At 45.3% G+C, this 26245-nt stretch overlaps 1 protein-coding gene across 1 annotated transcript; it reads right to left on the bottom strand.

Moving 5' to 3' along the window:
- Positions 1-24986: 24986 nt before the first annotated feature.
- On the bottom strand, positions 24987-25959 carry LOC123399615 (putative gamma-glutamylcyclotransferase At3g02910). The gene has a single exon (XM_045094016.1). It carries the CDS (start codon positions 25869-25871, stop codon positions 25326-25328), a length of 546 nt encoding a protein of 181 aa, XP_044949951.1. The 5' UTR covers positions 25872-25959; the 3' UTR covers positions 24987-25325.
- Positions 25960-26245: the final 286 nt, after the last annotated feature.

Raw genomic sequence — 26245 nt, 5'->3', positions numbered from 1 at the left:
GATAACTTTTGTCCCATCATATTTGGTAGACCCTTTCTCAACACTGTCAATGCTCACATTGATTGCATTAAACAGACTGTCACTTTTAGTTTCGAGGGTGTGTCTCATGAATTTAACTTCTCCAAGTATGGAAGACAACCCCATGAAAAAGAGTCGTCTGGTAGGGATGAAACCATTGCTCTTGCCTCTATTGCCGTACCTCCTACGGATCCTTTAGAGCAATATCTTCTTGAGCATGAAAATGATATGCATATGGATGAAAGAGATGAGATAGATAAAATTGTTTTAGAACAATATCCTATTCTCAAGAATAATCTGCCTGTTGAACTGCTTGGGGATCCTCCCCCACCAAAGGGTGATCCTGTGTTTGAGCTAAAACAGTTACCAGATACTCTTAAGTATACGTATCTTGATGAGAACGAGATATATCCTGTTATTATTAGTGCTCACCTCTCGAATCACGAAGAGAAGAAGTTATTAAAAACTTTGAGGAAGCACCGTGCTGCTATTGGATATACTCTTGATGATCTTAAGGGTATTAGTCCCACTCTATGTCAGCACAAGATTAAAACCGTTCCTGATTCTAGGCCAGTTGCTCATCATCAACGGAGACGAAATCCGAGGATGAAAGAGGTCGTGAGAAAAGAAATATTAAAGCTTCCGGAAGAAGGAATCATCTATCATGTTGCTCATAGTGATTGGGTAAGTCCAGTACATTGCGTACCTAAGAAGGGAGGTACACCGTCGTTCCTAATGATAAGAATGAACTAATCCCACAGAGGATTATTACTGCCTATAGGATGGTGATAGACTTCCGGAAACTGAACAAGGCAACCAGGAAAGACCATTATGCTTTGTCGTTTATCGACCAGATGCTAGAAAGGCTATATAAACACACACACACTTCTGCTTTCTAGACGGTTATTCAGGTTTCTCGCAAATACCTGTTGCACAATCTGATCAAGAGAAAACCACCTTCACATGCCCCTTCGGTACCTTTGCTTATAGACGTATGCCTTTTGGCTTGTGCAATGCACCTGCCACCTTTCAAAGATGTATGATGGCTATATTCTCTAACTTTTGTGAAAAGATTATTGAGGTTTTCATGGATGATTTCTCCATCTACGGTTCTTCCTTTGACGATTGCCTCAGCAACGTTGATCGAGTCTTACAGAGATGCAAAGATACCAACCTCGTCTTGAACTGGGAGAAGTCCCACTTCATGGTTAATGAAGGCATCATCTTAGGACACAAAATCTCTGAGAAAGGCATTGAAGTTGATAAGGCTAAGGTTGATGCAATTGAGAAAATGCCTTGCCCCACAGATATCAGAGGTATACAAAGTTTCCTAGGTCATGCTGGTTTCTATAGAAGGTTCATTAAATACTTCTCTAAGATTTCTAGGCCTCTTACCAACCTCTTGCAGAAGGATGTTCCTTTTGTTTTCGATGAGGATTGTGAGGAAGCTTTCGAAATACTTAAGAATGCCTTGATAACCGCACCTATTGTTCAACCACCTGATTGGAACTTGCCCTTTGAAATCATGTGCGATGCTAGTGATTAAGCTGTTGATGCTGTTCTAGGACAAAGAGTTGACAAGAAGTTGAATGTCATTCACTATGCTAGTAAAACTCTAGACAGTGCCCAAAGAAACTACGCCACTACGGAGAAGGAGTTTTTAGCAGTCGTGTTTGCATGTGAAAAGATCAGATCTTATATAGTTGACTCCAGAGTCACTATTCACTCTGATCATGCTGCTATTAAGTACCTTATGGAGAAGAAGGACGCTAAGCCTAGACTAATCAGATGGATTCTCCTGCTACAGGAATTTGATTTGCACGTTGTTGACCGAAAGGGTGCGGATAACCCTGTAGCAGATAACTTGTCTAGGCTAGAGAATGTCCTTGATGACCCACGACCTATTGGTGACAGCTTTCCTGATGAGCAATTGAATGTCATCCGCACTTCACATAGTGCATCGTGGTATGCTCATTACACAAACTATATCGTAGCCAAATACATACCACCCAGTTTCACCTACCAGCAAAAGAAGAAATTCTTCTTTGATTTGAGACACTACTTCTCGGATGATCCTCACCTTTATAAGGAAGGAGTATATGGTGTTATTAGACGTTGTGTGCCTGAACACAAACAGGGACAGATCCTGCAGAAGCGTCATTCCGAAGCCTACAGAGGACACCATGCTGGAGACAGAACTGCTCATAAGTATTGCAATCAGGTTTCTATTGGCCCACTCTCTTCAAGGATGCCCGTAAGTTTGTCTTCTCTTGTGACGAATGCCAAAGAATAGGGAATATCAGTAAGCGTCAGGAAATGCCTATGAACTATTCACTTGTCATTGAACCATTTGATGTCTGGGGCTTTGATTATATGGGACCTTTCCCGAGTTCCAATGGGTATACTCACATCTTAGTTGCTGTGGATTATGTCACTAAGTGGGTGGAAGCTATCCCCACTAGAAATGTTGATCACCACACCTCTATTAAGATGCTTAAAGAGGCCATTTTCCCAAGATTTGGAGTCCCTAAATATCTGATGACCGATGGCGGTTCACACTTCATTCATGGTGTTTTCCGCAAGATGCTCGCTAAGTATGATGTCAACCATAGAGTTGCATCTCCTTATCATCCTCAGTCTAGTAGTCAAGTGGAGTTGAGTAATAGGGAGATCAAATTGATCTTACAAAAGACCATCAATAGATCTCGAAAATTTTGGTCTAGCAAACTTGACGATGCACTATGGGCTTATAGGACTGCTTATAAGAATCCCATGGGCATGTCGTCATATAAAATGGTTTACGGTAAGGCCTGTCATTTACCTCTTGAGCTGGAACACAAAGCTTATTGGGCCATCAAAGAGCTCAACTTCGATTTCAAACTTGCCGGTGAGAAGCGGTTGTTTGATATCAACTCATTAGATGAATGGAGGGCCCACACATACGAGAATGCCAAGTTGTTCAAGGAAAAGGTTAAGAGATGGCACGACAAAAGAATACAAAAACGAGAGTTCAATGTAGGTGATTATTTCCTGCTATACAATTCTCGTTTAAGATTCTTCGCAGGCAAGCTTCTCTCTAAATGGGAAGGTGAAAGTGCAGTCATGCCCTTAATTGACTTTTGGTGTTGATGACAACACATACATAGGAAACTAATCCTATTTGTTGAGTGTATCTCAGGAAGGCAAGTACTTTAGTAGATTGAGAATTATGTGCCAAGGTGGTCTGAGAAGATCGGGACTTATATGTCAAGAAGGCTCGGGATTGAGAAAACATGATGTAGACTATCCATTAAATTTACAATTCTTGAGTATAGGGATCCCGCACTATTAAGAGGGGATCACAGGTTTTGCGATGAATTTGCTCATACTACATCTCTACTTTTATGTTCATACCACATCTTCACTACTCTACTCTTATCTCAAAACACAACCAATGCCTCGGACATCCGGCCTCCTCCGGACGTCCTAGGGCCGGACATCCGACCTGCTTCGGAAATCCGGAATCCTATACCAGAGAAATCAAAGCCATATAACTCGGACTTCCGGCTCCCTCCGGACGTCCGAGGGCCGGTCGTCCGACCAGCCTCGGAAATCCGGAGCTTTGCACCAGAGAAACTTGAGCCATATAACTCGGACTTCCGCCTCCCTCCGGACGTCCGAGGGCCAGACGTCCGTCCACTTTTGGAAATCCGGAATCTTGCACCAGAGAAGTTTGAGTCGAATAACTCGGACTTCCGGCTTTCTCCGGACGTCTGGTCCCTGTTCAACTACAAAGTGGTTCTAGATATATTTACATCCCTCGGACGACCGACCCCTGTCGGACGTCCGACGCCTTGTGGGTGCCCGGACATCCGTGAACTGCCGGATGTCCGACCCCTGTGTGACTTAAAGTGTCCCCAACGACTGTTTTACTCTCCCCACTATATATACCCCCCTCCCACTGATGGGGAACGTCGCATGGGAAACAAAAATTTTCCTACGCGCACGAAAACCTATCATGGTGATGTCCATCTACGAGAGGGGATGAGTGACCTACGTACCCTTGTAGACCGTACAGCAGAAGCATTAGTGAACGCGGTTGATGTAGTGGAACGTCCTCACGTCCCTCGATCCGCCCCGCGAACAATCCCGCGATCAGTCCCACGATCTAGTACCGAACGGACGGCACCTCCGCGTTCAGCACACGTACAGCTCGACGATGATCTCGGCCTTCTTGATCCAGCAAGAGAGACGGAGAGGTAGAAGAGTTCTCCGGCAGCGTGACGGCGCTCCGGAGGTTGGTGATGACCTTGTCTCAGCAGGGCTCCGCCCGAGCTCCGCAGAAACGCGATCTAGAGGAAAAACCGTGGAGGTATGTGGTCGGGCTGCCGTGGAAAAGTCGTCTCAAATCAGCCCTAAAACCTCCGTATATATAGGTGGGAGGGAGGGGGCCTTGCCTTGGGGCTCAAGGAGCCCCAAGGGGGTCGGCCGAGCCAAAGGGGGGAAGGACTCCCCCCCAAACCGAGTCCAACTTGGTTTGGTGGGAGGAGTCCTTCTCTCCTTTCCCACCTCCTCTTTTTTTTTCTTTCTCTTTGATTTTGCTATCTCTTGCGCATAGGCCCCTTTTGGGCTGTCCCACCAGCCCACTAAGGGCTGGTGCGCCACCCTCAAGGCCTATGGGCTTCCCCGGGGTGGGTTGCCCCCCCCCCCCGGTGAACTCCCGGAACCCAGTCGTCATTCCCGGTACATTCCCGGTAACTCCAAAAACCTTCCGGTAATCAAATGAGGTCATCCTATATATCAATCTTCGTTTTCGGACCATTCCGGAAACCCTCGTGACGTTCGTGATCTCATCCGGGACTCCGAACAACATTCGGTAACCAACCATATAACTCAAATACGCATAAAACAACGCCGAACCTTAAGTGTGCAGACCCTGCGGGTTCGAGAACTATATAGACATGACCCGAGAGACTCCTCGGTTAATATCCAATAGCGGAACCTGGATGCCCATATTGGATCCTACATATTCTACGAAGACCTTATCGTTTGAACCTCAGTGCCAAGGATTCATATAATCCCGTATGTCATTCCCTTTGTCCTTCGGTATGTTACTTGCCCGAGATTCGATCGTCGGTATCCGCATACCTATTTCAATCTCGTTTACCGGCAAGTCTCTTTACTCGTTCCGTAATACAAGATCCCGCAACTTACACTAAGTCACTTTGCTCGCAAGGCTTGTGTGTGATGTTGTATTACCGAGTGGGCCCCGAGATACCTCTCCGTCATACGGAGTGACAAATCCCAGTCTTGATCCATACTAACTCAACAAACACCTTCGGAGATACCTGTAGAGCATCTTTATAGTCACCCAGTTACGTTGCGACGTTTGATACACACAAAGTATTCCTCCGGTGTTAGTGAGTTATATGATCTCATGGTCATAGGAATAAATACTTGACACGCAGAAAACAGTAGCAACAAAATGACACGATCAACATGCTATGTCTATTAGTTTGGGTCTAGTCCATCACGTGATTCTCCTAATGACGTGATCCAGTTATCAAGCAACAACACCTTGTTCATAATTAGAAGACACTGACTATCTTTGATCAACTGGCTAGCCAACTAGAGGCTTGCTAGGGACGGTGTTTTGTCTATGTATCCACACATGTAAATGAGTCTTCATTCAATACAATTATAGCATGGATAATAAACGATTATCTTGATACAGGAATTATAATAATAACTATATTTATCATTGCCTCTAGGGCATAATTCCAACATTTTCTAGTTCGCGACTATAATAACAATATTTTCCATTAAGAATAAATACGTATCCGGTTTGCGACTTAGAGTCGTCCGGATCTATGTCAAAGCTTGCATCGACGTAACCTTTTACGGCGAGCTCTTCGTCACCTCCATACACGAGAAACATCTCCTTAGTCCTTTTCAGGTACTTCAGGATATTCTTGACCGCCGTCCAGTGATCCACTCCTGGATTACTTTGGAACCTACCTGCTATACTTATGGCCAGGCTAACATCCGGTCTAGTGCACAACATTGCATACATGATAGAACCTATGGCTGAAGCATAGGGGACGGAGCGCATATGCTCTCTATCTTCATCAGTTGCTGGGCACTGAGTCTTACTCAATCTCGTACCTTGTAAAACTGGCAAGAACCCTTTCTTGGACTGTTCCATTTTGAACCTCTTCAAAACTTTATCAAGGTATGTGCTTTGTGAAAGTCCTATCAGGCGTTTTGATCTATCCCTATAGATCTTAATGCCCAGAATGTAAGCAGCCTCTCCTAGGTCCTTCATACAGAAACTTTTATTTAAGTAATCCTTTATGCTCTCCAAAAACTCCACGTTGTTTCCAATCAGCAATATGTCATCCACATATAATATTAGAAACGCCACAGAGCTCCCACTCACTTTCTTGTAAATACAAGATTCTCCAACCACTTGTATAAACCCAAATGCTTTGATCACCTCATCAAAGCGTTTGTTCCAACTCCGAGATGCTTGCACCAGTCCATAAATGGATCGCTGGAGCTTGCACACCTTGTTAGCATTCTTAGGATCGACAAAACCTTCGGGTTGTATCATATACAATTCTTCCTTAAGGAAACCGTTAAGGAACGCCGTTTTGACATCCATCTGCCAGATTTCATAATCAAAAAATGCAGCTATTGCTAACATGATTTTGACGGACTTAAGCATCGCTACGGGTGAGAATGTCTCATCGTAGTCAACTCCTTGAACTTGTGAAAAACCCTTTGCCACAAGTCGTGCTTTATAAACGGTCACATTGCCGTCAGCGTCCGTCTTCCTCTTAAAGATCCATTTGTTCTGAATAGCCTTGCGGCCCTCGGGCAGTACCTCCAAAGTCCACACTTTGTTCTCATTCGGACTTCACGGCTTCTAGCCATTTGTTGGAATCTGGGCCCACCATTGCTTCTTCATAATTTGCAGGTTCATTGTTGTCTAGCAACATGATTGATAAGACGGGATTTCCGTACCACTCTGGAGTAGCACGTGGTCTCGTCGACCTGCGTGGTTCAACAGAAACTTGAACTCGAGTTTCTTGATCATCATCATTAACTTCCTCCTCAACCGGCGTCGCAACGATAGAGGTTTCCCCTTGCCCTGCGCCACCATCCAGAGGGATAAGAGGTTCGACAACCTTGTCAAGTTCTATCTTCCTCCCACTCAATTCTCTCGAGAGAAACTCCTTCTCGAGAAAAGCTCCGTTTTTAGCAACAAACACTTTGCCCTCGGATTTGAGATAGAAGGTGTACCCGACTATTTCTTTTGGGTAACCTATGAAGACGCATTTTTCCGCTTTGGGTTCCAGCTTTTCAGGCTGAAGCTTTTTGACATAAGCATCACATCCCCAAACTTTAAGAAACGACAACTTTGGTCTTTTGCCATACCACAGTTCGTATGGTGTCGTCTCAATGGATTTTGATGGTGCCCTATTTAAAGTGAATGCAGCTGTTTCTAATGCATAACCCCAAAATGATAACGGCAAATCGGTAAGAGACATCATAGATCGCACCATCTCTAATAAAGTACGATTACGACGTTCGGACACACCATTACGCTGTGGTGTTCCAGGCGGTGTTAACTGTGAAACAATTCTACATTGTCTTAAGTGAGCACCAAACTCGAAACTCAGATATTCACCCCCACGATCAGACCGTAGGAACTTGATCTTCTTGTTACAATGATTTTCCACTTCACTCTGAAATTGCTTGAACTTTTCAAATGTTTCAGACTTGTGCTTCATCAAGTAGACATAACCATATCTACTCAAATCGTCAGTGAAGGTGAGAAAATAACGATATCCGCCGCGTGCCTCCACGCTCATCGGACCACACACATCGGTATGTATGATTTCCAATAAGTCACTTGCACGCTCCATTGTTCCGGAGAACGGAGTCTTAGTCATCTTGCCCATGAGGCATGGTTCGCACGTGTCAAGTGAATCAAAGTCAAGTGACTCCAAAAGTCCATCAGCATGGAGTTTCTTCATGCGCTTTACACCAATATAACCTAAGCGGTAGTGCCACAAAAATATGGCGCTATCATTGTTAACTCTAATTCTTTTGGTCTCAATGTTATGTATATGTGTATCGCTATCAAGATTCAATATGAACAATCCTCTCACATTGGGTGCATGACCATAAAAGATGTTACTCATAGAAATAGAACAACCATTATTCTCTGACTTAAAAGAGTAACCATCTCGCAATAAATAAGATCCAAATATAATGTTCATGCTCAACGCAGGCACTAAATAACAATGATTTAAGTTCATCACTAATCCTGATGGTAACTGAAGTGAAACTGTGCCGACGGCGATTGCATCAACCTTGGAACCATTTCCTACGCGCATCGTCATTTCATCTTTCGCCAGCCTTCGTCTATTCCGTAGTTCCTGTTTCGAATTGCAGATATGAGCAAAAGAACCGGTATCGAATACCCAGGCACTACTACGAGAACCGGTTAAGTACACATCAATAACATGTATATCAAATATACCTGATTTTTCTTTGGCCGCCTTCTTATCAGCCAGATACTTGGGGCAGTTGCGCTTCCAGTGACCCATACCCTTGCAATAGAAGCACTCTGTTTCAGGCTTAGGTCCAGCTTTGGGTTTCTTCGTCGGATTAGCAAAAGGCTTGCCGCTCTTCTTTGAATTACCCTTCTTGCCTTTGCCGTTTCTCTTGAAACTAGTGGTCTTATTCACCATCAACACTTGATGCTCTTTACGAAGTTCAGACTCTGCGACTTTCAGCATCGCAAACAACTCGCCGGGTGACTTGTTCATCCCTTGCATGTTGTAGTTCAACACAAAGCCTTTGTAGCTTGGCGGCAGTGATTGAAGGATTCTGTCAGTGATAGCTTCTTGCGGGAGTTCAATCCCCAGCTCAGCTAGACGGTTTGAGTACCCAGACATTTTGAGCACATGTTCACTGACAGACGAGTTCTCCTCCATCTTGCAAGCATAGAATTTGTCGGAGGTCTCATACCTCTCGATCCGGGCGTTCTTCTGAAAGATGAACTTCAACTCCTGGAACATCTCAAATGCTCCATGACGCTCAAAGCGATGTTGAAGTCCCGGTTCTAAGCCATACAAGACTGCACATTGAACTATTGAGTAGTCCTCCTTACGTGCTAACCAAGCGTTCTTAACATCCTGATCAGCCGTAGCGGGTGGTTCATCTCCTAGCGCAGCATTAAGGACATAATCCTTCTTCCCAGCTTGTAAGATTAGCTTAAGATTACGAGCCCAGTCTACAAAGTTGCTTCCATCATCTTTCAACTTAGCTTTCTCTAGGAACGTATTAAAATTCAGGGTGACTGTCGCGTGAGCCATGATCTTCAACACAAACATATTAAAGTGGACTTAGACTATGTTCAAGATAATTAGAGTTTAACTTAATCAAATTATTTGCTAAACTCCCACTCAAAAAGTACATCTCTCTAGTCATTTGAGTGGTTCATGATCCACTTGCACTAGCTCAAGCCCGATCATCACGTGAGTTGAGTATAGTTTTAGTGGTAAGCATCCCTATGCTAATCATATCATCTATATGATTCATGATCGACCTTTCGGCCTCATGTGTTCCGAGGCCATGTCTGCACATGCTAGGCTCGTCAAGCTTAACCCGAGTGTTCCGCGTGCGCAACTGTTTTGCACCCGTTGTATGTGAACGTTGAGTCTATCACACCCGATCATCACGTGGTGTCTCGAAACGACGAACTGTAGCAACGTTGCACAGTCGGGGAGAACACAATTTCGTCTTAAAATTTTAGTGAGAGATCACCTCATAATGCTACCGTCGTTCTAAGAAAAATAAGGTGCATAAAGAGGATTAACATCACATGCAATTCATAAGTGACATGATATGGCCATCATCACGTGCTTCTTGATCTCCATCACCAAAGCACCGGCACGATCTTCTTGTCACCGGCGCCACACCATGATCTTCATCAACGTGTCGCCATCGGGGTTGTCGTGCTACTCATGCTATTACTACTAAAGCTACATCCTAGCAAAATAGTAAACGCATCTGCAAGCACAAACGTTAGTATAAAGACAACCCTATGGCTCCTGCCGGTTGCCGTACCATCGATGTGCAAGTCGATATTTTCTATTACAACATGAACATCTCATACATCCAATATATCACATCACATCATTGGCCATATCACATCACAAGCATACCCTGCAAAAACAAGTTAGACGTCCTCTAACTTTGTTGTTGCATGTTTTATGTGGTGACCATGGGTATCTAGTAGGATCGCATCTTACTTACGCAAACACCACAACGGAGATATATGAGTTGCTATTTAACCTCATCCAAGGACCTCCTCGGTCAAATTCGATTCAACTAAGGTTGGAGAAACCGACACTTTCCAGTCATCTTTGAGCAACGGGGTTACTCGTAGCGATGAAACCAGTCTCTCGTAAGCGTACGAGTAATGTCGGTCCAAGCCGCTTCAATCCAACAATACCGCGGAATCAAGAAAAGACTAAGGAGGGCTGCAAAACGCACATCACCGCCCACAAAAACTTTTGTGATCTACTCGAGAAGACATCTACGCATGAACCTAGCTCATGATGCCACTGATGGGGAACGTCGCATGGGAAACAAAAATTTTCCTACGCGCACGAAAACCTATCATGGTGATGTCCATCTACGAGAGGGGATGAGTGATCTACGTACCCTTGTAGACCGTACAGCAGAAGCGTTAGTGAACGCGGTTGATGTAGTGGAACGTCCTCACGTCCCTCGATCCGCCCCGCGAACAATCCCGCGATCAGTCCCACGATCTAGTACCGAACGGACGGCACCTCCGCGTTCAGCACACGTACAGCTCGACGATGATCTCGGCCTTCTTGATCCAGCAAGAGAGACGGAGAGGTAGAAGAGTTCTCCGGCAGCGTGACGGCGCTCCGGAGGTTGGTGATGACCTTGTCTCAGCAGGGCTCCGCCCGAGCTCCGCAGAAACGCGATCTAGAGGAAAAACCGTGGAGGTATGTGGTCGGGCTGCCGTGGAAAAGTCGTCTCAAATCAGCCCTAAAACCTCCGTATATATAGGTGGGAGGGAGGGGGCCTTGCCTTGGGGCTCAAGGAGCCCCAAGGGGGTTGGCCGAGCCAAAGGGGGGAAGGACTCCCCCCCAAACCGAGTCCAACTTGGTTTGGTGGGAGGAGTCCTTCTCTCCTTTCCCACCTCCTCTTTTTTTTTCTCTTTGATTTTTCTATCTCTTGCGCATAGGCCCCTTTTGGGCTGTCCCACCAGCCCACTAAGGGCTGGTGCGCCACCCTCAAGGCCTATGGGCTTCCCCGGGGTGGGTTGCCCCCCCCCCCGGTGAACTCCCGGAACCCAGTCGTCATTCTCGGTACATTCCCGATAACTCCAAAAACCTTCCGGTAATCAAATGAGGTCATCCTATATATCAATCTTCGTTTCCGGACCATTCCGGAAACCCTCGTGACGTCCGTGATCTCATCCGGGACTCCGAACAACATTCTGTAACCAACCATATAATTCAAATACGCATAAAACAACGCCGAACCTTAAGTGTGCAGACCCTGCGGGTTCGAGAACCATGTAGACATGACCCGAGAGACTCCTAGGTCAATATCCAATAGCGGGACCTGGATGGCCATATTGGATCCTACATATTCTACGAAGATCTTATCGTTTGAACCTCAGTGCCAAGGATTCATATAATCCCGTATGTCATTCCCTTTGTCCTTTGGTATGTTACTTGCCCGAGATTCGATCGTCGGTATCCGCATACCTATTTCAATCTCGTTTACCGGCAAGTCTCTTTACTCGTTCCGTAATACAAGATCCCGCAACTTACACTAAGTCACTTTGCTTGCAAGGCTTGTGTGTGATGTTGTATTACCGAGTGGGCCCCGAGATACCTCTCCGTCATACGGAGTGACGAATCCCAGTCTTGATCCATACTAACTCAACTAACACCTTCGGAGATACCTATAGAGCATCTTTATAGTCACCCAGTTACGTTGCGACGTTTGATACACACAAAGTATTCCTCCGGTGTCAGTGAGTTATATGATCTCATGGTCATAGGAATAAATACTTGACACGCAGAAAACAGTAGCAACAAAATGACACGATCAACATGCTATGTCTATTAGTTTGGGTCTAGTCCATCACGTGATTCTCCTAATGACGTGATCCAGTTATCAAGCAACAACACCTTGTTCATAATCAGAAGACACTGACTATCTTTGATCAACTGGCTAGCCAACTAGAGGCTTGCTAGGGACGGTGTTTTGTCTATGTATCCACACATGTAAATGAGTCTTCATTCAATACAATTATAGCATGGATAATAAACGATTATCTTGATACAGGAATTATAATAATAACTATATTAATCATTGCCTCTAGGGCATAATTCCAACACCCACTTCGTGCTATTGCAATTGATTATTATTTACCGGTTGCCTTACTTCACTCTAAATAGCTTACTCCTTGTCATTGCAATTGTATCATTCACTTATTACATGCCCTTAATCGAGTTTTGGTGTTGATGACAACACATACATAGGAAACTAATCCTATTTGTTGAGTGTATCTCAGGATGGCAAGTACTTTAGTAGATTGAGAATTATGTGCCAAGGTGGTCTGAGAAGATCGGGACTTATATGTCAAGAAGGCTCGGGATTGAGAAAAGATGATGTAGACTATCCTTTAAATTTACTATTCTTGAGTATAGGGATCCCGCACTATTAATAGGGGATCACAGGTTTTGCGATGAATTTGCTCATAGTACATCTCTACTTTTCTGCTCATACCACATCTTCACTACTCTGCTCTTATCTCAAAACAGAACCAATGCCTTGGACATCCGGCCTCCTCCGGACGTCCGAGGGCCGGATGTCCAACCTGCTTCGGAAATCTGAATCCTATACCAGAGAAATCAGAGCCATATAACTCGGACTTCCGGCTCCCTCCGGACGTCCGAGGGCCGGTCATCCGACCATCTTCGGAAATCCGGAGCTTTGCACCAGAGAAACTTGAGCGATATAATTCGGACTTCCGGCTCCCTCCGGACGTCCGAGGGTCGGACGTCTGTCCACCTTCGGAAATCCAGAATCTTGCACCAGAGAAGTTTGAGTCGAATAACTCGGACTTCCGGCTTTCTCCGGACGTCCGGTCCCTGTTCAACTACACAGTGGTTCCAGATATATTTACATCCCTCGGACGACCGACCCCTGTCGGACGTCCGATGCCTTGTGAACGCCCGGATATCCGTGAACTGCCGGATGTCCGACCCCTGTGTGACTTAAAGTGTCCCCAACGGCTGTTTTACTCTCCCCACTATATATACCCCCTCCCACTTCGTGAGAGGGTGTCCAACACAGCTAGAACACATACAAGAACACCTTTCTTCTCACTCACTCTTGTCTACACCCAATCTTAGATCCCAAGAGCATTTGTGAGCCCCTTTGAGTGTTGTTCCAATCAAAAGATAGATCGTCTCCTTCTCCTCCTCTCCACCAAAGTGATTTGTGATTTGAGCAAGTTTTGAGCAATCCCCGTGATCTTGTTACTCTTGGAGGTTGGAGACTCCTAAGCGGTAGGAGTCTTCGGAGAGGAATCAAACCATTGTGATTACCCTCGGAAAGTTTGTGAAGGTTTGGAAGCCACCTCAAGGCTTACCACTAGTGGTTGAGAAACGCCTTCATGGAGTTATCTCAAAGGGAGAATAGGGTCAGCCTTCGTGGCGTTGGTGTGCCTTCGTGGTAATATCCGCCCCTCTAACGGTGACGTAGCTTCCCTCCAAGGAAGTGAACATCGGGATACATCCTCGTATCTCTTGGAGTTTCGGTTATTCCTAACCCTAACTCTCTACTTGTGTTAATCCTTATTACGTACTTGCAATTGATTATTGTTTACCGGTTGCCTTACTTCACCCTAAATAGCTTACTCCTTGTCATTGCAATTGTTAGGCTCACGCTCATATTCCGCACCTTTGCCTAAAATTGCTAAGTAATTATTAAAATTTGGAACTGTGCCTATTCACCCCCCCTCTAGGTCCATCTCGATCCTTTTCAGAAGGTCCCTAGTTGTCGAGGAAGTATATCGTTCCGGTGCCATCAAAATCAATAACACGGAAGGTAATTTTCCTAGAGTGGTAAATGGGCAAAGAATCAAGCATTACATCTCTGGTACTCCCATAAATGTTAAGACCAATATCATCAATATCATAACTACAGAGGAGTACATAAGGGATGTTTATCAGCCTGTTTCAGACCCTGAAAAGAAGAGGTATCTTATTTGGTAAGTAATTGGACTCCGAAACTTTTCCAATAGGAAATTTTCTCTGTTTTGGAATTTATGGAAAATTAGAAAAATAAAAAGCAGTCCGGAGAGCGCACGAGGCGGCCACAGGCTTGGTTGCCACGGCCTCCCCCTGGCCGCGGCAACAGGGATTGTGGGCACCTCGTGTGCCTCCCGGACTCCGTTTTCTTGCGGAGCACTCCTTTTGGTCCAGAAAAAATCATTATATATACGTCTGAGGGTTTTGATCTCTGTATCGCGCAGTTTTCCTCTGTTTTCATTTCGAGCCTGTTTCTGTTGCAGATCTAGATCATGATGACTTCCCCAAAAGTTCCTAAGGACAAGATCTTCGAGAAGGTCATCAATTACTACCTCACGGAAGTATTGTAGAACACCCAATCTATCAAGATGAGCTAGGGGATGTTGCACATCTGTGATGTTGAGGGGCCTAAGAAGATCGGAAGCATGGAGACAAGGCTCAAAGCAATGGAGCAATAAGTCTTCAAGTGCCAAGGGATGGTGGAGCGTGGACTCAATGCCAACCACATGATGATCACGGAGTTCACCAGCAATCACAAGATGGATGCCATTGACATTGGGAAGCCCCTCTCCAGGCTCTATGACAGGGTTGATCAACTCGAGGGCCAGATCTATGACCTGCAGAACCAAAACTGTGAGTATGAGTATAGATTTAAATCAATACGGTTGGCTGCAGATTTGAGAATTCCGGCGACTCGTTCATCCTGCCATGATGGAGCACCTATGCCTTGGAAGACGGAGGATCAAACTCATGTTGCAACTCCACCACCATCACCACCAAAGGAAGACAAATAAGCATTGGTATGGGCAATCCCCTTGGCTTATGCCAAGCTTGGGGGAGTTGCCCTGGTGTCGTATCACCTTTATATCTTTTGCTTTTACCTTTGTTTTACTTCTTTCCTTTTCAGTTTTTATTTCTTATCTTAGTGGAATAAGTCTTTAGTGTTTAGTTTGAGTCTTTTGCCTTGTGTCTCCCCCGATGTATTCGAGCTTGCGAGCTATATAATAAAGAGTATCTTAGTCAAGGTCTTTGTTTTGTGCCGTGATCAAAAGTATGAAAAGAACGATAGCATGAAAGATCATGAGACGATCTTATGTAAAGTGATAGCTTCACATATAACAAGTATGATGATTGAAACTTGTTGAGAATAGACCAACTTAGACCCCGGTCATTGTTGCAATTAATAAGAAGTAATAAGGAAAGAGATGTTCACATATAAATATATCATCTTAGACACTTTCTATAATTGTGAGCACTCACCAAACTATTACATGCTTAGAAGTAGATGTTGGACAAGGAAGACAACATAATGAATTGTGTTTGCTTGGTTCCAAACAATATTATATGATTAGAGATCCCTTAGCATGTGACGATTGCTTCCACCTCATATTAGTCAAAACTCCCGCACCAAGTAGAGATACTACTTGCGCATCCATAAACCTTCAAACCAGTTTTGCCATGAGTGTCCACCATACCTACCTATGGATTGAATAAGATCCCTCAAGTAAGTTGTCATCGGTGCAAGCAATAAAAATTGCTCTCTAATATGTATGATCTATTAGTGTGTGGAAAATAAGATTTGTACGAACCTGTGATAAGGAAGACATAAAGGCAACAAACTGCATAATAAATTTCTTTATCGCAGGAGGCAATATAAAGTGACGTTCCTCCACACTAAGAGGACACGCATCCAAACCTCAAAAGCGCATGACAACCTCTGCATCCCTTTACGAAGGGCCTATCTTGTACCTTTACTTTTTGCCCTTGTAAGAGTCATGGTGATCTTCACCAATTCCTTATTTAGCCTTTTTCTTGGTGAACGTCATATGCTTGGGAAAGATCTATATTCATATATCAACTTGGAGCTGAGTACTTATGCTTTATTATTGTTGACTTTACCCTTGAGGTAAATGGTTGGGAGGCAAAACTATAAGCCCCTATCTTTCTCTATGTCTAACTGAAACTTTGATACCATGAGTACCACGTGAGTTGTAACAATTGTGGAAAACAAAAGAGCTGATTGAGTATGTGGATTTGCTTTGCAAACTCTTATTTGACTCTTTCTGATAATATGATAAATTGCAATTGCTTCAATGACTATGGACTGTTGTTGGCTACTTCTCGGTAAGGTTTTTGTTTCAGACTTTGCTTTGTGAAGAAATTGTTACTTTCCCATAAGAATCTCCATGATGTATTGCAGTTCTATGTGTGATCATGATGCCCTCATGTACGTATTATGTTTTATCGACACCTTCATCCCTAAACATGTGGACATGTTTTGGGTCTTGGTTTTCGCTTGAGGACAAGCGAGGTCCAAGCTTGGGGGAGTTGATACGTCCATTTTGCATCATGTTTTCATGTTGATATTTATCGCTTTATGGACTGTTATTATACTTTGTGGAACCATACTTATGCCTTTTCTCTCTTATTTTGCAAAGTTTATTTGAAGAGGGAGAATACCGGCAGCTGGAATTCTGGACTGGAAAAGGAGCAAGTCTGAGTCCTCTATTCTGCGCAACTCCAAATGCCCTGAAAATCAACATGGATTTTTTTGGGAATATATAAAAAATACTGGGCGAACAAGCCTGGTTGCCGCAATCTACCTCCCTGGTCGCGACAACAGGGCTTGTGGGCACCCTGGTGGCCCACTGGCCCCCCTCTTTTGCTATATGAAGGGTTTCGTCCGAGAAAAAATCAAGGTGGAGCTTTTCGTGGATTCTCCGCCGCCACGAGGCGGAACTTGAGCAGATCCAATCTAGAGCTCCGGCAGGACGATCCTGCCGGGGAAACTTCCTTCCCGGAGGGGGAAATCGTCGCTATCGTCATCACCAACACTCCTCACGTCGGAGGGGAGTCATCTCCATCAACATCTTCATCAGCACCATCTCCTCTCCAAACCCTAGTTCATCTCTTGTAACCAATCTCCGTCTCGCGACTCTGATTGGTACTTGAGAGGTTGCTAATAGTGTTGATTACTCTTTGTAGTTGATGCTAGTTGGATTACTTGGTGGAAGAGTTTATATTCAGATCCTTGATGCTAGTCATTACACCTCTGATCATGATTATAATTATGCTTTGTGAGTAGTTACTTTTGTTCCTGAGGACATGGGATAAGTCATGCTGATAATAGTCATGTGAATTTGGTATTCGTTCGGTATTTTGATATGTTGTATGTTGTTTTTCCTCTAGTGGTGTTATGTGAACGTCGACTACATAACACTTCATCATATTTGGGGTCCTAGAGGAAGGCATTGGGTAGTAGTAAGTAGATGATGAGTTGCTAGAGTGACAGAAGCTTAAACCCCAGTCTATGCGTTGCTTCGTAAGGGGCTGATTTGGATCCACTAGTTTACTGCTATGGTTAGACGTTGTCTTAATTCTTCTTTCGTAGTTGTGGATGCTTGCGAGAGGGGTTAATCATAAGTGGGATGCTTGTCCAAGTAAGGGCAATACCCAAGCGTCGGTCCACCCACATATCAAACTATCAAAGTAACGAACGCGAATCATATGAACATGATGAAACTAGCATGACAGAAATTCCCGTGTGTCCCCGGGAGCGTTTTTCCTCTTATAAGACTTTGTTCAGGCTTGTCCCTTGCTACAAAAGGGAATGGGCCACTTGCTGCACCGTTGCTACTACCTGTCACTTGTTACTTTTCGCTTGCTACGTTTCACCTCACTACACCATCACTTGTTATCGCTACTTTCAGTGCTTGCAGTTATTACCTTGCTGAAAACCGTTTATCAGAGCCTTCTTCTCCTCGTTGGGTTCGACACTCTTACTTATCGAAAGGACTACGATTGACCCCCTATACTTGTGGGTCATCAATCAGCGCCACTTAACTCCCTATGCATCTTTAGCCACAACATCGCTGCCCGCAAGATCTTCCGGATGCCAGAAGAGGAGGCTGATCGGCGTGGTGCGTGGATGGTGCTAGAATTTAGTCTATTTTTGGGCCAACTGGTCACCATTTTCAGAATTCCTAATAAATCCTAGAGGCCCACTTAGCCCATTCACGCAAGGTAAAAGGTGAAACTAAAATTTAATCTCATACTACTCACCTAGTAGGAGTTGGATCTCCTTATAAGGGAGGTTGATTCTCCACATGTATGAGGATGAGAACAAGCGAGACATTCACGCACGCTCCTCCTCTGCCGCCCGCGTGCCACCCCACGCCACGCCATGCCTTGCACGACGGGTTGCTGGAATAAGCCGAGCCATTTCCTAAAATTTTACCATGTATGACTCGCATGTGAAAGGTCGCATGGGAGCTGAAATATTTTTGTTGTAGTGGGAATTGAATATGAACGCTGCACCCTTCGGCTGCTGGCTATTCACATCCTCTCCAGAGACGGAGCTGGCATGTAGCCATTGGGGTCAATTGACCCCAATGAAATAACTAAATCCTTCACTAACTTTATACTAATCACTGTTGATTTATAGAAGATGACCCCATTGCCATGGATATGACCCCATTAAGCTTTTTTTCTAGCTTCGTCCCTGATCGTCTCCCGTCTTTTTATTGTCTATTTGCCTCCTTCTCCCATGCCTATAAAAGAGAGGCAAATCCTCTCTATAGTTACACCAAACCAACACCTTCCTGACGTCGTCCAGATCCAAAGCTCAGAGCTACTGTTAGGTTCTTCCCCATCCTCGCTTGCGGCATGTACCGTAGACTACATGATTGGTACTTGAAAGCCTGCAAGGATGGGAACAACAATATCTACGTGAGAATTAATGATGAGCACATTTACAATGGAACAGGGTTGTTGTTTGTTGAATTTGATGAATTATTTCAGTTATACAATCAAGACGCCCTCGACAAAATGATCGTGAGTTCCTATTGTCTGGAAGCATTATTTCTGTAATTAAGTCTCTAGCTCACCTCTTTCATTATTGCATGTGTAATTATCCTTATTATATTATGCAGATTGAAGTTCCTCGAATGCAAAAGAGGACAAATATATGAGATTGGGCTCATTAACCCAGATACCGTAAATGAACATAACGTATGTAAGAATCTCATGGATACAGATAAAAACTTGCTAACTGCGTTACTTCGACAACATGACAGAAGGAAAATACTATTTCCTTACAACTTCGGATGAGTGTTACTAGTTGTCTTCTACACATTTTGTTTCGCTTACTCGAGGATAAGTGTAATTGATGAGTTATGCATTTGCAGGTTTCACTTTGTTCTGCTAATCATTAGGCTTGACAAGGGACTAGTACTTGTCTTGGACTCGCTACGTAAAGACCCTACAGAGTTGGTGCCGATTACTGAAATGCTTCAGAAGTAAGTTCAATCATTATCACACCATATCGACAACTTTTCTTTCATTTCCTGATATCAAGGAATCATTTTCTTTGTTGGAAAAAGGCCACCAAGAAATCTAAAGGTGAAAGGAATAAGGAGCTGCGATTTTCCTTCTCTAAAGTAAGTAGTACTAGCTAGTTTCGCGCATCTTGATTTTCATTCATTCTAGTTTCAATATCATTACCATGCTTGATTATTATTTTGATTGAACTTTATTCTCGTAAAGTACTGCTCTAGGCAGGAATCCGGGACTAATTTATGTGGATACTATGTTTGCGAGTGGATTCACCAGACGACCTCTTAGAAGAATAGATCTTCAAAAGAACTTGAAGTACGTAAACAATATTCATATTTTTATTTTATTACCATCAATTGTGTTGAGTTTCATTCATATATACATATTGATCTCCTTCTTTAAATTAGATCATGCGGATGCGGGAAGACCTCCTACCAACTGATCGCCTACGAGCAATTCAAGAGGAATTGGCAGAATTTTTACTTTAGCATGTCATACCCACACAAGGGGAATATCATTAGGATTTCCTTATCAATGTTGGTAGCTACAGATGGATATTAGCTAGTAAGGGATCGCAAGAGATGTTATATATTGTATATATGCATGATCGTGTACTATATGTAGTAGCGTCAAGTTGTTCGACCAAGCACGGAGAAAGAGAGGTTACTTCTCTCTATATATGTTCATGATGATGTTGTGTAACTAATGGTTTCTTCATTTGCTTACTAGCTAGCGTCAAGTTCTCTCTATATGTAGTAGCTACCGTTGACCAAACACGGAGAAAGAGAGATCACTTCTCTATATATGTAGTAGCTAGCTAACACAATATGAAACCCCTAATAAAACCCTTCAAAACCCCTACCCCCCCCCTTTCAAGAAAAAAACAAAAACACTAGCGCCTGCGAGCTGCTGACGCGTGGCTGCCTTTTGGTTCCGGTTGGTGTTACCAACCGGGACTAAATGTCGTCCTGCGTGTGCGCCCCGCAACGGCCACGTGGAGCACCTTTGTCCCGGTTCGTAAGCCAACCGGGACTAAAGGTTTGGACTCTTAGTCCCGATTGTTTAGTCCCGGTTGGAGAACCGAGACTAAAGGCCCTCTAGAACCGGAACTAATGGCCCTTTTCCTACTAGTGTAAGAAACCCGACACCTCATATATAAAAAAACACTTATGTCAAAGGGTGGGTAGTTGCCACCATGCGTGCATAGCTATCAGAAAATGGCCTCTCTTTTTGCAAAATAACACACTTTCCTGGGGTTCTCAAAGAAATAATTTTATTTTTCGTCCCTACTAATATTTATGAAAATATTTAGCGCCGAGGTAACACAAGCAGAAACACATAGGGTGAAGGAGTGATCATATTCAGCGGCATCACACAAGTCAAGGTGGCATCGGGGATGGGGATGGCCGGGGATGACTCCATCATCCCCGCCCCGATTTCCGCCAATCTCCATGTCGGGTACCCGGGGATGACCGGGGACAAAACACACCCCATCCCCGTCAATAACGAGTACCCGGTACCTGTCGGGTATCCATGGGGATAAAAAAACTGACTGGGATATGTGAGATGGAAGAGAGCATAGTTGTTGGGAGAGGTAAAGAAAAATAATTCCACGAAACATCTAGGTATTAATCTATATATTATGTATTTGTAATACGCATGGTATAATTTCGGGTATTCGTGAAGTCCCCGTGGAGGGAATTTTACCCCCATCCCCAACCCGCGAGACTAACGGGTACCCACGACACAATACCCGTGGGGTGAATTTGTCCCCTATCCCCACTTCATGATGGATAAATCCCCACGGGTACCCATCCTCACGGAAAATATTGCCACCTTGACATACAAGTAATGTAGGTTATCAATAAAATGAGATTGTTTGATATGCACGCAACAATTATTGAGACTCTGTTAAGTGTATCGATTTATCAATCTGGCACGACACACATCCGTGCAATGAAAGTTGTCTCAAGGCTGAGCTTTGTGAGAGCATTGCCATCCGGCAATGAACATGGCCAAGCACGATCAAAATGGGTTTCGTCAAGATTGGCACTAGTGTAACTTTGGTTTATTAGTAACAAATTTTTTTCTTGCTTTTTATCCTTCACTTTTATCATATCATTTATTTCTGTCATTGTTGGAGACAACTTGTGTGATGACTAATTTGGTTCTCGGCCGCTTCGTGCTGGAAGGGTCAACTGGTGGACAAGAACAGATTCTATAGTAATCATTTGAAGAAAGAGTAGAATCTTGCACGAACCAAATTCTCCTCTTCCTGCTTATTAATGTGTTACTGGTTTAAGCAAGTGACGGATGCACCTAATTGACATTGATGTGTAATTATAATAGGCTGCACACTAATACAACTTGTGTTTCTTCCCAAAAATAAAATAAATACAACTTGTGCATATTCTAATCACTAGAAACCGTGGGAACTGAAAGACCAGCTATACAAAAGCTATGTTTGTTGCTCCAGCTTAAAAAGGGGGAATTTAATGATTTATCTCACTTTACAAGGGACTGGATGATTTGTTTCAGGGTTGTCTCGATGACGAGTGGCCCCGGCCCTACTCGGCATCCTCTTAGGGACCGGAGCGGGGGGCAGGGGCGGAGGTGGAGCAAATATTATCCGATGCACCACTTTAACAAGACATACATTTTTCAAGCATAAATCTATTGAATAAAGGTGTGTTTCATAGGTTCTAACACACATTATTAAATATAATAGAAACAATATGTAAAAACAAAATGTAGCCATCAAATTGTTTACTAAAAAAGGGCACAATTACATGAAAAGTATGTCTTGCATTTACAAATTCCAAAATACACCGTCGCACAACAAGATTCTGGCCTGTGATGGTGCATATTGAATCTCCTCTTCTCAATTTATGTCTTCTGGCCTGTGATGGTGCATTTCTTGTGAGAAGAAACTACTCCATAGTATCTGTATAGGGATGCAAATGGACAGCTCACAGGACATTATAGGACTTGCCAACTATGACCATTACTTCTTATACGGGACTATGTTGTGTCCAGTTATTTCTTTTGTGGCTTATGTGGTGTCCACATAGTAACATCATTAGGAAAATCGCAGTCGTCTCTCTTGCCACTTGCGCACAGTCAAAACCAAACACGATACAGCAGAGTGTAACAGAGTGTACCATCCGGTGACTGCCTTGCCGGACGGCCGACGCGCGCGGGGGGCACGCGGACTCCCCCACGGGGTGCCGGACGGGCCTCGCCGACGGCGTCAGGATCCGCTCGTTGATGTCGGCCAGCGTCTCGACGCCGCGGCTCGCTTCACTCTTTTATTGAATGGGAAGGTGGGTGAGTTGGGTTCTACGTACTTTCTTGTGTCGACGGGCGTTTGTTCGAACAGTTGGTGCGAGTGATCTGGAGCTGTTGGTCGACGTTGAGATTGGACGAGGGCGAGCTGAGGGGAGGATGCTCTGGCTGTGCCACCGGCGATGCAGAGCTCGGGGCCAGAAGATCAGCGCCCCCTGCGGAAGCAAAGCGTATCAATTTGGTGAAGCAGAAGCATAGCACCCAAAGAGTTGATGTACAGAGTGCATTGGCAATGTCTTAGCCAGTCCGCCGTTCTTCTTCTGTCGCCAGCACCAAAGCACACAACACCACAGGACCGGTAACTCCGCCACAGCACCACAGGGCTAGAGCTCAACACCACCCCCCAATCCCGTCCTGCCCCCGAGCGCCACCGTTTCCTACGCACCTCGTCGCCTCGCTCCAGCACACAGCACCACAGGGATTGAGGTCCGTAACGTCCAACATCATGGCGCCATCCATTTCCCCTCCTCAGCCCCATGGATCCACCTACCCGAGGCCAGGCCCGAGGGATCCACCGCCGTTGGCTGGATGGCTAGGGCATGGCTTAGGAGTTGTGGATTAGTGCGGTGTGGTGCAAAAGTTGTGGTTAGATGGGCTTTTGTGTTAACTTTTTTTGGATGTCCATGAATAACACTTAAGATATATTTTTTTACATCCTGGTATCTGTATTTGTAAAATACAAATTATAAATGAGACATGAAGAATTGTATAGACAAATAAAATATAATCTAATTAGATGTTATAACCTTTGAAAATGCCCCATGCTTTTGCCAAAACATATATAGTATAGTGATTTATTATATTTGCTACAAGTCTAAACGGGATTGTTGCAGTTCAACAAAAATAGGAAAAAAACAAACAAAAGCGCTACTGCAATTGTGATGTTTTGTAATCAAGCATATATGGATGCACACAGAGACGAACGATATTCAAGATTCGAATTTGAGAAGGATGGGAGATTACCGAGCGCCGGACTGGCCGACGGGCGCGCAACGTTGCTTGTGTGCTGCGTGGCGTCCGGCGTCTGGCGCGCTGCCGCTGCCGTCTCCAGCGGTGTGAGGGAACCGTGTGCGTGCGTTGGACCAGTCTGGAGGCGTGAGGCGTGAGGGCACAGCTCTTGAATCACCATGATGCATTAGGGCATGAACACTGGTGGCGAAAAAAGACAGGTGCCCCATCAAACACATAGGATTGGAAGGATTGAGGCTATTGTTCAGTCCAATGATGGCTGTAGTGGTGCTGCCTCACAGCCGTCATCCACTGTCCTCATATGTTCATCTTTTTCATTCTTTCTCCCTTTCTTTTTCTCTCCTTCCTTACTTTTTCCTACTTTTTTCATTGAAGAACCAGCCTCCTCTGCAAGCTTCACCTGGCGCATGCAAGCAGCGGTCCTCCTGCCAGAGTGGCATCCGAGCCTAGTTGGCCTATGAAGCATCACCTTTGGGGCTACCCATTGGGCATGCTCTTATGCGTTTTTAATTAATATAGGTACTCCTAGCGTAGTTTTTCACCCGTATTCCTGTGCATACGCGCGGGCTCAGCCCAATGAGCTCCGTCCTGGAGGCGAGGCGAGGCTAATTATCAAATTGACAAGTAAAGCGGGACAAAAGATTCAATTTCTCGCTTAAAAAGGCATATATTGATGTGTAAGTCTGCTGTACATCTTACAGTCACGCAACGCCTGGAACTAAGTTTCTTTGTCGCTCAATCATTCTAGTAACACACATTCATAGATCACACGCTTAAGCAACGCGTATAGCAGCTCTAGCGTTTCACAATCACGCATACGTACCCGGATCACACACTCAGGCAACGCCTACTGAAATCCCATAATCGTCGAGTAAACGCATGTTTGGTATCCAAGCAAATTTATAGAAATACATGACACATAAGTAATTGAAGAAAAGGTGAAGCAGACAAGTCAGGTTATCACTCAGACCATGTAGGAGTATATGAAGAAGAAATGAGGTGGATGCACATGCCAACAACAATTATTATTGGGGCCCTGATAAGTGTACCCATCTATCATCAATCTGGCACTGGCACTGGCACTGGCACGACACGCATCTTTCAGTTGAGACAAGGGGATGATAGATAAGCGCACAAGCAAAGCGACACACGACACCACACCAAATCTGAATCAGACGAACGAGCAACCCGACCGTACGGTCCTCGTCTCGTCGGCGGCGAAATTGCGAGAGAGGCAAGATCCAAGATCCATTTTTCCTGTAGGTGTAGGTGGAGTCTCTCTGCCGATGCCGCCGCCTAGGACTTGGATGAGACGAAGACGCGGATCTGGTCGAGGAAGGTGAGGTGCTGGGGCCGGTCGACGCGGCGGACGTACCCGGCCGCCACCGCCGGCGAGTACTCGGCGTGGCCCCGCCGCCCGCTCCGCGCCCACATCTCCGCCGCGTACCCGCGGTGCGCGTAGTAGGCCACCGCGCCCTCCGTCGCGGCGGCCTCCCGTTCCCCATCGACGACGACGACGACGGAGACGGGGAGACGCTCGTAGTGCGCCCGCGAGACGCCCTCGAGCTCGTCGAGCCGGGCGAGGCCCCTGGCGGTGACGGAGTAGAGCTCCCCCTTGACGCGCTGGCAGCCGTGCTCGCCGGGCAGGTTGAGGAGGAAGGGGACGCGGTATGGCCCGCAGACGAGCGGGAGGGGCTCCGCGGTGGCCGCGGCGGCCACGAAGGCCGCGTCACCGGCCCGCGTCAGGTCCTGCAGCAGCCCGTGGTTGGAGAAGCCCCGCTTCAGCGTCCCGTACGTGAACACCAGCGTCCGCTTCTCCCCCTCCGCCGCCGCCGCGCCCATGGGGATGGATGGATGGATGGATGGATGTACGGAGCGGCGGAGCTGATTGGCAGGGGGATGGGAAAGATTTTGTTGGCCGTCTGGTTTGGTAGGCTGGTGCATTTATTGGGGACGCGGGGTGGGCTGGTGCTCGACGTGGCGTGGGCCCCGCCTCGCCAGCTATTGGCGACTGTCGTTCGCTTTCGTCTAGCTCACCTCGTGACATCCATCCACGGCCCGTGGTAAAATCCACTGTTTTGACTTTTTCCAAAAAGTTAAATCGAATTTGATTCGGTTGAGATTTTTTTGAATCTAACTCCTTTGTTATCGTCATGGACTTTGACGGTAGGATATAACAACCTATCACCGAGGCCGTGTCAGGTTGCACGCCTATC

Source organism: Hordeum vulgare, chromosome 5H (assembly GCF_904849725.1).
Source record: "Hordeum vulgare subsp. vulgare chromosome 5H, MorexV3_pseudomolecules_assembly, whole genome shotgun sequence".
Classification (NCBI taxonomy): Eukaryota; Viridiplantae; Streptophyta; class Magnoliopsida; order Poales; family Poaceae; genus Hordeum; species Hordeum vulgare.
This window is presented reverse-complemented; position numbering and strand designations above follow the sequence as displayed.